Source organism: Haemorhous mexicanus, chromosome 1, assembly GCF_027477595.1.
Source record: "Haemorhous mexicanus isolate bHaeMex1 chromosome 1, bHaeMex1.pri, whole genome shotgun sequence".
In the NCBI taxonomy this organism is placed as follows: domain Eukaryota; kingdom Metazoa; phylum Chordata; class Aves; order Passeriformes; family Fringillidae; genus Haemorhous; species Haemorhous mexicanus.
The window spans coordinates 58283730-58300798 of NC_082341.1; the positions used below are offsets into that span (position 1 = coordinate 58283730).

The 17069-nt window shown below is 38.8% G+C and overlaps 1 protein-coding gene across 1 annotated transcript in view; it reads left to right on the forward strand.

The window, feature by feature from the left end:
• CNTNAP2 (contactin associated protein 2) overlaps nt 1-17069 on the forward strand; it is a 1014330-nt gene that overhangs the window by 931124 nt on the left and 66137 nt on the right. The window contains exons 19-20 of the mRNA XM_059850210.1: nt 8853-9098; nt 10587-10720. Coding sequence (XP_059706193.1) covers nt 8853-9098; nt 10587-10720 — 380 coding nt within the window. The remainder of the gene's footprint in view (nt 1-8852; nt 9099-10586; nt 10721-17069) is intronic.

The following is a 17069-nucleotide window of genomic DNA, read 5'->3' on the forward strand; positions in this document are numbered from 1 at the left end:
GGGTTGGTTACATACTGAAAGTTCTAGCAGAGGAGATGGGAAAATCAAAGGGAAAAAAACATTACTGTAAGGAAATCACCATACAGTGGTTCATGGGTAATAAAGCACACTTCACAACAAAAGCAGGCCTCACATGTTGTGAATTCTTTCACTGATGAAATCTGTCCTCAGAGCCTCTGACTGATGACTGACAAGAAATTGCATTGTGTCCAGCCTTATTAGCAGCACACCACAATGTGAGTGATGCTCTAGTGGTCTGGAAATTACACTATTTTTTTACGAGGACAAAAAGAAGTATGAAAATTCAGTCTGACATCTATTTTAACTGTATTTTTGTTTTGTATTTGAGGCATATGCAATTGGTTTTACTTCTTTCATTGCTCAGAGAAATTGCTCTGAGGAATAGCTGAAGTGTTTCTGCCATCCTGCAGATTGCTTTCTGACCTTTCCCTGTCCTTTGTTTAAGCATAAATTCTCTTTTTTTTTCTCCCACAGCTGTCCTATCATCATAAAAGCATTTCTGAGAAAACAATTAATTTTTGTTCCTCTAAAAAACAAACTCTTTCCTCCCTCTAAACAAAAAAATAAAAATAAAAAGCAAAGGTCAAATGCAGGGCGTGTGGCAGAATTCTGATGTGGGACATACCCCAGGGAGAAAGCATTCCTCCTTTGGTATTGAAATGCAGTGGAACAACAGTAGGAGAAGAAATTACGCCCACCAGGAAGTGAGGCCAAAAAGAAATTTCTATAAAAAAAAAATTAAATAGCTGGTGCTATGACTCATGTGCCTTCAGGTATGCTGGAAGGGTAAATTCAAAGCTTTCCAGTTTCTCTGCAGTTACTGAATTTGCATTAACAAACAGCAAGGAGATCCTACACTCTATTTTCTTTTCTCCTCTGGAGTAAAACTCAGATTCTCAGTGTGAATTCTTGCAATCCTTAAGACAATGCCCAAAATGAGCTCCTTCATGTTTGTTTTTATATTTGTATGAACCCTGAAGCACTTACAAGTAGCATTGTCACAGTCAGATTTCCTTCTTTTCCTGCTCCTTTCTATGTCTCAGAGAGAAAAAACAGCTTTTTACTATGCTGAGTGGATGCAAGGCATATCAGGAGGCAGCAGCTCTGCACCCTCCCACCGACTCTCAGACTGACACTCAATCAACTCCAAATTCTGCCCTGGTTAGACTCACTCAGTCCCTTCATTTGGCAAAAACATTGCATTGTTTTGCTGAGAGTAATGGTGAGGTGATTGTTAGAGTGTTTTAAGGTAACTATCTTCTTAGTTTTCATAGTTCAGAGTCACAGAACCCAGAAAATCAAGGCAACATTCCCTCCCAGATCCCAAAAATTCTGCTGTTTTCAACATGATTGTGGTCTGTTAGCTGAAAGTCACATGAGAAGTTTTCCTCAGGTTGTTAATGTCAAGCTCCCACTCTGGTAAGTCTGAATGCTGCAGTCAGGCTTTTTTCCTGTAGATCATACTTCAGGACTCAGGTTTTAACCTCTTTTGGGTAAATATATATACTCACAAAAATTAGCTATACTTTCTAAAGCTATTCCATTCTTCAGTTCTGTCAATATTGCTTTTTTAAACATTCACAGTTATGCTCTCGTGCTTTGAAAGTTGCACTTCAGTGCAACAATTCTTTCATTGGGAAAGAAACAATGGGTTTTGTTTTAAATAGTAGTCTTCCCAATTGTACTTATCTTAAAGAGATATCAACCTGGTTATAAATTGATTAGCAACCTGACTATATTATTGCAAGCTCACTTATCATCCATAATAAACTGCTTATAATAAGCACAAATTCCTTATTTTATACACAGAAAATAAATAAATCAGGGGAATAAGTTAAAAAGAAAAATAATTAGTCCTGGCTCAGAAAATGGGATGAACTTTCTTGGTCAGAAAAGTAGAACAGGCCTGCTTTAGTGTCATTGCTCACTGAATGTAGATGTTTTGTGAAAGTTAAGTAGAGCAGCCTCAGCAACATTGGTGGCTGCTACATGCCTATGCAAAGGCAGCTGAGAGATTTGGGTTCTCACACCAGACTCCCATGTGCAATATTTATACTTCTGCATGCTGCCTAAATAGTTTTGGCACCTCACAAGACGATAGGGCATTTATGCTTACAATAGCTCTGTGATGTGAGAAGGTGTTTTTATCATGGTAATGCAGGAAGCAAAGGAGGGCAGGAAGGATCTGCTCAAATTGAAAGTGGATACCTGTAGTACAGGAAGGAATTGAAGCCAGGTCTCACCTGTCAAAGCTGTTGCTCTGAACACTGTGAAATTAGCAAATGACAGTCTCTAATATTACTCAAATGGCTCTTGCAAGGCTGCAAGTTTATCTCTGAGGTTTCTAAAGAGTACCTCCACAGACTCCCTGGCAGGAAATCATGAAATCTGCTCTATTGTACACTTGACATCACATTTTCTTCATCCATCCAATTTTATTTGATGGTGGCATGGAAAAGGTTGGTGTTTAGGTTTTATCTTTTTAACCACTATGGATATTTCCACTAGAAATGGAGCTGGCTTGTAATTTAGATCTGACAGAAAATACATGGCACCTGTTGCCATTCCCTTACTCTGAGTCTGTTGTCCCAGACATCAGATCAACTTTCTATCATACTTTCAAATCAGTACAGAATGAACTGCAACTGCAACTTTCCTGACATTTTTAGGCTCTCTGTGCCATGCACACTTCTGTCCAGGTATAGAAAAGTGAAATAAAGCCCTGCTTTGCAGGGCTAGTACAAAAGCAGATTCAGAGCTCAGCCTTGTTTAAGCATATTAAACTGCTTCCTGGCAGAATCTACCTGTTGGCATCGAGGAGGGAGGCTTGAAAGTGTCATGAACCAGGTGGCTAAAGCACATCTCCTGTGGCACTCATCCTGTTCTACTGAAGGTAGTGGGAATCTTTGCATGGATTTATGATCACTCCCCATAGTTTCACTGGTGCATATTATTTCGTATATCCCCTGATTCTGATAGTTCAAAAAAGCCTTTTTTATGCTGAATACTGATACACTCATATAGAAGTAGCAAGTCCTCACTAGGTTTGTATTCTAGTGAGGCCCACAAGCAATTGCTGTACTTTGATGGAAAGTTCCAATATGCATCACAGATTATTAGAGTAAGAGTAGTCAGAAAATAAGGGATGTAGAGCAATAGCTTTAAATCCCCACTTCCTGATACTGCACACTAAATGTGCCTGAAGGTAGAATAAAATGTTGAGTAAGCTAATCAGATGAATGGTAAGCATTATCACCTTCAGGGCCCTCAAATTCTCTCCCAGATCAACAGCTGTGAGATTCTGACCCTTTACTGATGCCCTGTGGCCAGAAGGTATCTCAGCAAACAAGTCAGTCTTTGTGACCACAGTCTGGAAGCAGCAGCAATTTTAGGTGCTCCCAAGCACAACTTTTACCATAAGATGAACAAGCAAGCTCTGGTTAATCTATAGTCAATATTCATGACTACGTGTAAAATCAATAAAAAAGAAAGGAAATTGTGCAAAAAGAAAGAGAGTTTATTCAACCATCTACCTTGTCTGAAGAATCTTTGTAAATGCACCAAGTGTTAGAACGTTGCCAGTGACTGTCCTTGCTTAGGATTTTGAAAATCTGCTTTTCACACCCAGAACTCTGTTATAAATGATCAACTGAAAAACCAAAATATCAAATTTGGAATTTTATTTTTTTTTCCACGACCAAAATACGGTCCTCAAAATCCCACAGCCAAAGAGACAGAGTCAAGCCCGGGATCAGCGCTGGGTGAACCTAGATCCATCCTCTGTCGCATCAGACCTCCCTCTGTTCACCAACGCCGCTTCCAGCGGGGCTGTTTTATACAGATTTTTATGCCTGAGGCACAGGAGTCCCACTTTCTTTTGTAACTCTGCATATGCATGAGAGTTTCTTCCACTGTGCAGAGCTGGACAATCGCTGTTTCCTGAGCGGTAGCCGGTGTTGATCGAGTCAGGGGAAGTCGCATATTCAGCTGTATCTTTCTGGCAACCTCTGCTATCTCCATGGATGGTACCAGTTGGGCCATGATCTTGGGCCATGACCAGTGGGCCATGATCTTGGGCCATGATCATCCTTGGGCGTCTTCCAATTACTCCAGAGAGCGGCAATCATTGCACTGGCCACATCTATTCATAAGTAAACGGGGTATTATTCTCCTGCCACCTTCAGGAAAATTTCGAGATTCCGAAGTAGACATCTGCCTCTGGGCTCATTTGGATTTTACAATCTTATAAAATACGTTCTCTCTATAAGTATGAATTATTTCATAACATATATTACCACTCCATGCAGAGAAGACATAGCATTAAGGACTGGCAAGCAGCATCACAGATTAATAATTTTAACTTACTGAATTTGAGCAGGGCCAAAGAGGCATTTAGGAACCCCAGATGGGACATGCTAACACCTGTAGAAAGTCAGCTTTGTAAAACAAGGAGAAGAGAGTCTTTTCCCTCTTCATTTCTCATGTCCTTGCCAGGCTTCGTAATTTCCAGGATTTTGTCTCCACCTTCTGTAAGGCAGGTATGCCCTGTTATGCCCACTAAATAAATAACCAGCACTACTTCCTCCTTGGTCTCCAGGTAAAAGGTGACAGAAATCTGATCTAGTGTACTTGGGAAACTATGAGAAATTGAGTCATCAGCTTGAGTCAGTGGGAGCTATCCTACTAAAGAAGGGAGATTCCACTTCTTATAATGCTACCCTTGAAAAGGTCCTGTGTTTAAATTGAGGGGGTTGAGATTTTGGTTTGGGATTTTTTGGCAGCTTCACAGATCTGCAGTTTCTTTATTTATTAGGAGTAATATCTGGTACTTGATTCATGACAATTCCAATTAACATTTCCATCCCAACTGTCAGCATAGAGCAAACCCAATTGCTGTAAAGACTGCTGAGCTCTGTATCTCTTATACCTATGCACCCAGATAGAAAATCTTGCTGAAGTTGTGTTCAGCCACAACTATGCCATGCTGGCAGGGTTTTTCAGAGGTGAGAAAAAGGTTATGGAGAAAAAAGACAAGTTCTCTACATGTCTGTATGGCTCACAGGATCATTATCACTACCTAAGAACAGAAGAACCAACATTGGCATTTCACTAATGTAAAAAGCAGTAGAGGAGAATCAGATTTCTACTTACATTTTCTTAGGTCTACATCACCAGCCCAGAAAAGTAATGAGACTTTGCAAGATTTGTAGGAGAAATGGGGACTTTCATTGCTATTTGGCATTTTCTTCCAGTCTTTCAATACTCCTGATCCCAGACAGAATAAGAGAGCACAAAAAAAGAGTAGCTGAGTGGGGAGAGGGAGACGGTGGTGATGACCAAAGAATCATGACCTTCAAAATAACTTTGTCAGTTATGGGTACATGTACATTTTCCTTGGAAGTTTTGGATGACCTTTTCAAACTGAAGATGGACAGTTTTGTGCCATTCACACTGGGGACACACACCTTGCTTAATAAAATTGTTTCTAACAATCCGCAGTTCCTGTTCTGGGTTTCTCTATAAAGCCAGCCCAAAGTGTTTATATTTGAGGAGTCTGTCAACAGAGAGTGACTGCACTGTATGTTGGCGTAAAAATAGGTGTTATTTTCTGAAGAAAACAGATCTGTTACCACCACATTCATTTCCCTAAGGTCCCTGCCTTGAAAGGGCGCTTTGCAGAGCAATCTTTACTACGCTTTATGCCTGGTTTCCCAAGAGTCATCTGTTCAGATAGCATTTCAAATATTACAGAAGAAAAGAGAGCTGTGCATGGAAACTTCCCTCACATTTCAGCAGCAGGGTTTGGGCTGCATTCTACCCTCTTTATTCAGGGAGCTTGAATGGTTTTCTGGGTAAAGGACTTCCATACTCCTTCTGAGACAACTTCAGGAGGATGCTACACTTGTGACCTCAAGTGTAAACCTCAAGGTCACCACTTGTGACCTAAAAAGAAGGTATCTTTTTCGTTGGTCAGCCCTTGGCATTTCCAAGTCATGTACCTGCATTCAAGATAGGGAAAGTTATGTTTTAGATATTTTTGGTACCTCCTAATAGTTTAGCAACCTGCTCCTGTGAGTTGCTGCGCACTTTGCAGTCCTGCTGCAAGGATTTCAGCTTCTTTCAGTAAAGTACATAATCATGTGCATCAACCTCTTTGATGAGCTGAAACTTGAGAGAATTCAATATATTCCTATTGAAGGCCCAATACACTCACAAAGCCAAAGTGAACCTTCCTCTTATCCTGCCTTTTAAAAGAGGTGATGAGCATGTGAGGAGAATTTCAAGCTTTATTACAATACCCTGTATGCCTGTAATAATAGAGCTACATTGAAAATTATTTTCTCAGCACAAATCAAGTTAAACACACAGAACATTCTTTGCTCCATCGTGAAACCCTTTTGGAATAAAAAGTCACAGAACAGAGTATTGAGAGTTGGAAGGGACCCACAAGGATGATCAAATTCACCTCACAAAACTGCAGAATAATCTGAATGCCATTTCAGAGAGCACCATTTACTTAAAACTTTTTTTGTAGTAATGAACATTTACCATAGCAATTTATAACATTTACAGCTCTGAAAAAAATGCTTCGCACACTTTCCAGTTCAGCCCCAGAGCAGTGCTGAGGTCAGGACAGAAGGTCCCAGTATCCCCAGAGCGTGAGGCCCTGGGCAAGCACAGCACCAGGCAATTCCAAAGATTACTTCTGAAATGAAAGGCGTGACAAGCAGTAAGCAGGCTGGAGGCAAACATAATTGTGCATCAGTGTGCAGAGTGCGTGTGTGGATCCTCCACGGGGGCTGCAGTCCCCACCAGCAGTGGCAGCGGCAGGACCCGGCACGGCCGGCAGCTCTGCCGGCGTAATTGATAGGGCACCTGCCCCAGAAGCAGCTTGTGTCAACCAGAAGCAGGGGCTGAAGAATAAATTAGCGGTCACAAGGATATTTTTAGGCCCATCTTGCAAATACTTGGAGCTGCTGCTTTTAGCAGTAGCTAAATTTCTGCCTGCTAACGCTTGTTTCTCCCACCACTGTTAGAGGCAGAGGGCATCACGAGTTGGGGAAGTTTTTTCATTACAGGGCCCTTCACTTTTAACCCAGGAGCACTAAAGTTGAGACTACTGCAAAATATAGTTGTTAAATGAAATTGCCTCTCCCATAACTTTTTCGGGGTGATTTAACTTTTCCCTTATAAAATTGCAGTTATAAATCCATCAGAATGATCAAAAATATTTATAGCACTTCAGGACCACAGCTTGGCTCTGTTTTTATATGTCCATTTAGTGACAGCAGCTGTGATATTTTGTTTTTGGGAGAATTTTTATTTGACAGCAAGAAAACATCTTTTCCAGCATTAGATTTAGTAAAATTCTGGAAAGAATCATTAATATAATTTTATAATTTTACCAATCCTCTTACCTATTCTCTGCTCAGCTACTCTGAATGAATTCTGCAGGCTCATTCCTGACTTGCTTTGTGTCTGTGTAAAGCTTCAAAAATAAGCATCTTCCAACGTGTGTTTCTAAATAAAGCCTTTGCTTAGGATCGTGTGAAGACTCAATACGTTAAAATGGAATAAAAATAAATTTCTTGTTTAGATGGGCAATTTTGTACAAAACTGTGGCAACTTTGCATCATGTAGAAAGGTAGTAGACAATGAAAGATTTATTTTTAAAGACTGTTTATGACCTTAAGTATTTCTTACAGCCCTTCTTTGAATACAGTACCCATATGTTATGATTGTAATATTTTTAATCATTATTTAATAACTTATGAAATGTCCATAGACACACCATCTTAATCAGGTTCACATATCACTTAAAAGTTTCCCTTCTCAATGTTCTCCCAGGCAGCACAGCTGATCCAGTACCACGATGTCTCTAAATAAATTACTACCATAGGAAGTCAGTCAAGTGATCCCCAGGGAAGTAGATGATACCAGTGGTGGCCAAGTGTGCAGTAATTCCTGTAGAAGGTTATCAAAGTCAGCATTGCTGCAAGAACATCAGCCTGGAATTATGATTTCAATGTTGAGGAAGAGGCAGGACTGCATTATTATGGGAAGCACTACTAGTGCTTTTTCAGCTGAAAGCATTAGTTCTGTCAAAAGGAGGTGTATTTTCTGTCAGGAGTGTTGGAACAGCACATCTTGTCTCAGATTGGTTTGAAAACTATAGCACATCCTGGCATCTACACTTCAAGTATCTCTTGGCTCTTGTTCCCAGCTGAGTCAAACTCCCTTGTTAATTTTATCTCTCATAAGGGCATCCTTGTTGTGGAATTCTCATGAAGGATTGTGCTAGTAGTGGATAACTTACAAGCATTGTGTCCAGTCCTTTCAGGGGCTGGAATTGTCATTATTCCTTTGGATGGTCCTTTGAAATCCACTCAATTTTGGTGGTCAGAACTGCTGTTTTTCCTTTTCCTTGGCTGTTGTTTGTTTACTGTGTCCTTTAAGCCACCCTTCTTTGTATATCCCTCTTTGAAGCATTATTTACCTCAAAATTTTAATGATAATAAATTTAAATCATAATTATCCTTGTCTGTAGTACTGATATGAGATAAAGGCAGAGGCTTTCTGTGCATCCCAAAGGAAATATTTCCTTTGCTTTGTGAATCCGAGTACCCACCAATAAAATGAAGATTGTTCTTTTCATTCTCGAAGGAAAAAGGTGAGGCTCTTGACCTAAATATTGTGCTTAAATAGCACAGCAGTAGTAACATGCACAGATTAATACTGATCAAGTCACAGTAATATGTTTCAACCAAAAGGTGCTGGCACATTTAATTTACCTTTTTTCTTTTCATTCTCCTTTTCCTGTTGTGTTCAAGATGTAGGAGCATTTTTTGAAGAAGGCATGTGGCTCCGTTACAACTTCCACTCCCCAGGGACTAGCGCGAAGGATTTAGTTAGCCGGACACTTTTGAGCTCTGCAGATCCTGAGATCACAGCACCTGACCTCAGCTTGAACAAGGAAGAGCTCAGCTTCAGCTTCAGCACCACCAAGTCCCCTTGTGTCTTATTTTATGTCAGCTCCTACACCCCGGACTTCATGGCTGTACTTGTGAACCCCACCGGTAAGAAACTGTTCCGGGCTCTCCCATCGAAGACACAATTGACAATACCAGGCTGATATTCAGGGGAAGCTCTGAACTAATGAGAAAGTCTCTTCACCCTTGTCACATTAAAGTAAAGCACTTAGAAACCTGAACCTTCATTCTGCTTCTACTAGATCTGGTACTGATGTAACTGTTCAGTTTAGTGACGGTTCTTCAGCCAATCCTCTCTCACAAAACAAAACTAACCAAACAAAAGAGACCAAAAACCTGCTATAACAATGAGACCCATGCCATGAGCCAGTATTGTGGTGGGGACAAGTAGACATCCACGTGAAGGCGCCTGAATAGCTGAGCTGACAATATCCTTAGTAGTCAGTAGAAAATGTAGTGTACTGTTCTTAAAATCTGGATACTCATTGAAGTGACTAAAATATGGATGCAGTATAGAATATAATGTCCTAAACATTTTGGTGATGGATGAAGGTAGGATATGGACCATTTGCTGCTACAGTATTAAAACTCTATATGAACTAAATATACTTGATTCCAAATAGTGCCTTAGTGCCCCATGAAAATCATAATTAGGATGATTTTACTACTGTTCTCTTTTATGGAATAATATGAGTATTCTACATGCCACTCATTTTTTTCCCTTCATGGGGAAGAAAGGACGTGCATGACAGAAATCCAACACCACACAACTAAACTGCAGTTGCAGAGGTCTAAGTCTGGCCCTCTGGGCCAGAGTATTTCCATTTTTCATCAAGAGTAGGGGCTGCATTTTGCTTTTCAAGCATTCTTCCTTTTAATCAAATATTTAAATGCGTTATGAAGAGCAGACACTTCACTTTTGTTTAGAAAAGAAAAATCTGTCTGGCAGTATGTTATGAATATCAATTAGCCACTCCTGACTATACTTTTCCAACAATGTAACCTCGGGTTTTTATTTCACAATATAATAGTAAATTTCCATGGAAGTCCAGACGGTCACTCATCAACAACAATTAAATGCAAGAGCAAGAAAGTCCCATGTGTGAATTATGTGTCAGTGCTAATTTGTTGTAATTTTGCCTTTATTCAATGCATGTCAATGGTTCATTCTTTAGAAAATGTTATGCTTTGTATAATTTCATAGAATGTTACTGCAGCAAGAATAATAATCTCAACAATAAAGTGTTACTTGATGTGCTCAATTTTGAACCAATTGTCCATATTGTTCAAGGCATAACTCCAATTTGTTTGGTTTGCAGTCTGAAGTGTTTACAAACACTGTGGTTTGGAAATGCTGGTCATTGTCACACTTCTGGGTTATAAACTAGAGGCAGTTTCGGCCGAATAACTTTATAATCCCAAACATGAGCTCTTCTCTTACTGCAGAGACCAGCTATGAGAGCAATTAAGTGTGAAATGATAACAGCTGTATGTGAAAATAAAGATGGGAAAATAGCTGGTGAATAAAGATCAAAATACCTGAGGGTGCTTTTCACATTTTTTCTTTTTCACTAGGGAATCTGCAAATTCGGTACAACCTCGGGGGCACCAAAGAGCCATACAACATTGACATTGAGCACAGGAACATGGCCAATGGCCAGCCCCACACCGTTAATGTCACACGGAACGGACGGGACATCGTACTGCAGGTAAGCTGCTTGGTTCCATCACTTGTACCTTGCAGCGTTTTGGTTTTTGATGGGTCTCCAGTCCTCTGAAAAGATTGGTGCTATTTAGAAAATAAAAAGTACAGTAGATGGGTCTCTGCCTGCAGATCGCACTCCTAGGAGTTAATAAAAGCTCTTCGCTGCCTCTGTTGCATCAAGTCATGTTGTTCTGAAATCCTCATTTTAGTGTGATGACAGCTGGGCTAATACAGGTGTCACTGTAGATGCTTGAGGGCATCAGAGACATCTGGGCTGATAGATAATGTGGGACTTAGGATAAACCTGTGCCATTCTGGAGCAGCAGCTGGAAGCCAGGAGGGATACCCTACAGCATCTTAAATGGTAGTGAAGCCTGATGCAAATAATATCATTCTGTAAGTCCTGAGTCTGCAAATGAGGATGTCTTTAAATTTAAATTTACCCTGCAGTCCAGTGAAATTGCAAGAGCTGTTTTGCAAAGATGAGCAGATGCCTAAGTGTTTGTGTGACATAAGCCTGGGACAGAGAGTATTGTTGAAGGCACATACCTCTGGCTTATTTCGGTTTTGGTACAGCACAGGTAGGAACTGCATCTCTCCATATCACAGTTTACAAAACTTTGAGATAGTATCATGCTATTTATAACTGAGGGGAGCACTGCAAGAAGCAGTCACTTTCCAGGCTGCCTTCTCTCTGTGGACACCACAGAACTCTCTTTCCATTCCCTGATTGTCACATCTGCAAACAAGGAGATTGTGAGCAGGGTATAAGAACAGTTTTGTTGGCAGAACAGTCAGGTGGATGGGAGACATTAATCTGGGTTTGTTAGTTCAGAAGAAGCAAACCAAAACCAATAACAAATGAAGTATAAAAATGAGACGTTTCCTTGGGAACCTAGCCAAAAGGTGAAGGGTGGTAGTCATCACACTATTATCTACCTGAATAATAAAATAAATCCCTGACAATTATTGTTTCAAGGTATCAAAAGGAAACTTTTCAGTGCATTACAATGTCATTTGACTGAGTCTCGCAGTATCCAGAATAACACTGAATGCACTGAATTAGAATTGTCACCAAATTATTCACAATAACAAAAAACCCAAAAAATTCCAAACAACCTAAAACATATATAGGTGTACATCCAAACTCTTTTCAGGCTTTAAGAGTTTAGGAGGGGTATATATTGATGTGTGTGCCTGTCTTTCATGCTGTTGCATTTATTTCTCCTACAGCTAGAAGGAAATAAAGACCTATAATTTGGTGTCTCTCTGGTATTAAATGTTTTTATTTTGGGGAAGTATGGCATGGAGTTCTAGCTGGCTGATTTAGGCAGCTGTTAAACTAAAAAAATTACATTCCAAAGGGATCAGGAGAGATACCTTGCCCAGCTGGAAATTATGTACACAGTTAAATGTTCCAGCCTTGCATCACCTCACCTGTACTTGATGCCCAACAATTCTTGTCGGACTCTTCAAAGTTCCTGTCTAGAACTTTGAAGAGTCAGAAACATTTTGGTTAGTGCTGCTCTGCTGGGGTAAAAAATTTTTAATCTATTCAATGTGCCTAAAACTGATTAATGTAGCCAGAAAGCAGATTCATTTGAGACTTATTACATGAGATAATCTGTCTGATGCACATACAAAAATAGGGAAAGAAGAGTCTGATACAAAGCAAGTCCAGAGATCCTATCCCTACTGTATCCTGAAAGAGACTATTTCTAATAAATTTTGTTTGTCCTCCATAAGTTTATTTAATTACTTATCTGCTTACCTTCTGTAAATGAGAGAAATTATATGGACAGAAATGAATCTGCTAAGTAAATTGTTCACTTGAAAATTACTCCTGTTCAAAAATTAACTCCTCACAGTGTTTGAAAATACAGAAGATATAAAAATAGTTTTTCTCTGTATTCAGAGGACAAACCATAAAGTATGAGTTTTCTCTTGCAGATCTGAGCTATGAACATTTGAGTAGACTTTTATTTCCTGCTAAATCCTTCTCCAACCTGATGAGCAGCTGGTTTGCTTGCTTTTAAAGAAGACAGCTTGCTTGCCAGGTGCTGTTGCTCACACTTCCACATCTCTACAGGGCATAAAAGTGTCACAAGAAGGATTTATTTCTCATCAAAGCTTCAATTCAAGAGCACTCAGTATTTCTGAGATCTTAACAGCAAGTTCATACTTAGAGTACCTGTCTTTCTAACTTACTGTAATAACCCCGCAGTGCCAGAGAGATTTAAAAAATCTGAAGCCAGGCAATAAATTGGTACCATATGAGCTGTGTGAATCAGAGCTTTATCATGATTCTCAGGAGTTTCACTTACATATAAATATGAAAAAAGACTCATTAGTGAACTCTATGAGACTTCACTTCATGCTGGCAGACAGGAGGCCACTGATTACTTACGTAAAATCAGAATTTGAGGTGGGATTTGAAATCAACATATCCACAATACTGTATGTCCATAAGGTAACAAAATAAATTCAAGAAAAAATATTTAGTGTGAATAGGTTTTGTTATAATTGTATCCCTGCTCCTAACATGCCATGGCAGTCAAGACTGAAGGTAGTTGCAAAGGCTCTGTCAAATAGTTTTTGTATTTCAGTTTTATACATTCACTGACTGCAGACAAATCAATAGTTCTACATTAAATAACAAGCTCTCAATTGTGTTGCCAGTGGTTTCTCAAGGATAAGGTTAAGGATATACAGTCAATTTACATGTCAGAAAAAGCAAATTACATAAATTCAGGGAGAAAGATATGCTTATTTTCTCATTTCCATGAGGGGGACAAAATTAACATTTGATAGTAATGATTCCTATCCCTTCCCTCTAGTAAAATACCAGATACAAATAACCATGGCACACCTCCAAGGCTCCATTAGTTCACCTGTGGCAAGAAAAAGCCCACACATACAAATGGGGAATGCATTATTCCAGTAGATGACATTTCAAGAGCTGAGCTTTAGGTTAGGGAGGGCAAGTTTTACTTTGTTTGATTTCATTAGAAGATTTCATGCTTCAGCAGGGTGTTTTACATATCATAAAAACCAGATCACTCTTTACCGAGTGTTCATGGGTGATTAACACTATTCACACATCAGTAAAATCTTCTTTGAAGAAAGCCAAGGACAAAAGCTCACTAGCAGAGGTTCTGATCCAAAGCCCATTGAAGTAAATGAAAGGACTTCCATTGCCTCCAGCAGGGTTTAAATTGTACCTTTAAAAGCTGTAGTAGTTGCAGCCTGAGTTCAAGATTCATACCTTCTGCCTCTTTGTATGTCCCTAGAGTAAAATCAGGATGGAATCTGGATCAGAGACTTTTATGTTCTGTTGCACAAAGGTAGATCAGCCTGCTACAAAGAAAAAAATATAAGGAAAAAAAAAAGAAGAAAGAGAAATGTACGATATGCTTTGATTGTTAATGGAATAAAGGTGATGGTGAGCAGGACTCAGACTGGGCCTGTCAGCTTCCTCACATGTACATTCTCAGCAGGTGTCCAGATCTCCATCTCTGCTTTAAAGCCATTTCTGGTACTGGGTTATGAGTTGCAGTTTATAACACCCTCTTTGCTCCTGAGAAGGATTAAATCAGAGCAACTTCTTCAGGATTGAAGAAGCTCTGTCCTAAACTCTCAGTGTGCTTTCAGGACAATCATCAGCAGCCACTGCTCATCTTCTCAGAAGGCCACACAGAAGGGTGGAGACCGTTCTCTCTTTAAGGTCCTGACAATATGTCAAACTGTGTTGGAGGGGCTATACACAACAATATCATATAATGTCAATATTAGTTACTGAGTCTGCTCAAAATCAGCTAAATTATGAGTCTTTATGGCTAAATCTTGACCTAAACTCATCTGAGGCTGAGAACAATACAGAAAATTTATTTGTACAAGTCTCCATTTTCCAGCTTCACTAGAGAACAGCAAGAGTATACACCCATCTTTGTGAAAAATGCTCAATGAAGTATTTGACCCTTAGCCAAATGCAATCAAGAAGAAACAGAATTTTTGCAAGACCATTTCCAGTTAGAGCTCTGCACTACTTGAAAAGAGATAACAATTGCAAACTACTAGATGGTTTAAAAATGTAAATCATAAAAAGTTTACTCAATACTAATTGAATTACAAAATAAAATGGTAAATATAATAGTAATAAAATAAAATGGGTGAAGTGGAGCAAAGCAGTCTGCATATAATCCCCATCTTAAATGCAATTAATATATCAAAGATTTTACAATTGCAGGTTAAATTTTGTTCTTACTAAAGCAAGTGGGAACTTTCTGGACTTCAGTGAGGCTATAATTTCATCTCCCATCATTATTTTTGCTGTAGAATCACAACCATAATATTTCCTCTATTTTGAAGCCTTGACAGAAAATTATCACAGTTTGAGCTCTTGCTTAAGAGAGGCCATAAAAAAAAATCACCAAATTATTTTCTGCAGCTAACCCAAAAATAATGACAGCAGTAAAACAAATTTTGTAGAAAGACATTTTATCTAGCTTTAAAGACTTCAAATGATAGAAAATGTACCATATCCTTTGGCTATGTCTTACGGTGCTAAGTACCATTCTTGTAAAGAATTTACACCTAATTTACAGTTTGAATTCAACATATAACTTTGGGATCTTTGTGTCTATGCTTGATAGATGAAAGAAATGTTTAATGTCAGGCATCACTCCCCTTCACACTTTCTTAGAGATGCTGATTAAAACATCTTTTCATCTTGCCTGCAAGATGCTAAATAAACTGATCTATTTTAGTACACCCTCATCCATCTCCAGTTTTTGAGACTTAAAACAATTTTTTAAACTCTTCTCTGAAAACTCTTCCTTTTGAGTCACATTTTTAAAACATTTACCCTAGGATTAGAAATGGTAATAGTTGTATGCCATCAAAATGATGTAGGAAAACCATCTTTATTTATTTCCTTCATTTTCTGTGAATTATGCTGTCTCAGCATCCTTTGGGTAGTGCTGTAAATTGTCTAGACACCAGATTAATCTGAAGGCTGGTTTAGCTAACATTTAACTGGTAGGGAATAGGGAAGTAGTGTTCATGATTTGAAAGGAACCAGTCAGACAGTATTTACAAATTCCATAGCTGCTGATATGAATAAAACATGTTTTAAGTATCTAGGACTTTAATCACAGGTAAAACATGTAAACCATAGTCAACATCATTGCAACAGTTAACCCTCTGCTTTGTTTCCTAACACCCAGTAATTCTATTGTGTTAAAAAAATAATTAATTAATTTCCAAACATGTTTTTTGTAAAGGGAAAAAAAGAATCATTTGTTCTATCAATAGTAAAGGCCTTCCTGCTGAAATGAATTATTTAAAATCCCTGAGGATACATTCTTTTCACTATGTATTGCCCTTCTGTAGTGGCAGTGTATCACTCAAAATGCTAGTGCCACAGAAAGCAAACTTTGACCATTTTCTAGAGCAGAGCCATACATTAGACCTGCATGTTTAATGCATTAGCACTTAGTTTACCCATAACTGCTGAGCTCTTTTTTTCAATCAGAAGTCACAAGGAAGTGATTTTACTCAGGTCTGAAACTATACGGGTTTTTTTCCACAAAATAGGTGACAAAGCGGCATAAGAAGCTATCAATAGATATCAATAAACTTCTTAAAATAAAACAAAGCTTTTATTGACATAGTATATCCTGCCTATAACCCTAAGCAACATCTGGTTGCCAAAACATAAACAATTACAGGCCCTGATATTTTAATAATTCAAGTTCCCTCCAACTATAAGGGTGTTACAGATGTTGCAAATGACCAGGTGTTCAATACTGAAAAGTGTCAGTAAACAATTGCAAGTAACAGCAGAACAGAATTTAAATTGTGTGTACCAGAATCAGAAATGTGCAAATAATTCTCTGATTATTCAATTTTTAACCTGTTCTTTTGTGCTCACAGGATGACCATGAACTCCAAGCAGTTTTGTTGATTTAAAATTTCACTGAATTTACTCAATTTCTTTTTTCTACAGTGTGACACACTATTTCAGTTAAAGAGAGCAATTACAGGTAGAACAGGAACCTCGTACATGAACAACTTCTACTCCCCTTTTGTGTGTGGTAGAGTGGGTTAGCAGCATCTGCCAAGGTGAGGCAGCAAATCCCCATTGAATCTCAGCTTGATGAAAGACAGACAAAAAGTTTTCAAAAACCATGTCTTGGTTTGGAAGGACAGGTGTCTGCTAAGGAAGGCAGGAGCCTCCCCTAAAATGGAAAATGTAAACCCCCTCCTTCCAAATTGCTATAAAATTTAAATTAAGGGGCTCTCAGGCAAAAAATATGGGAGCAGGAAATAACAGTTCTTTACTAGGGAAGAAA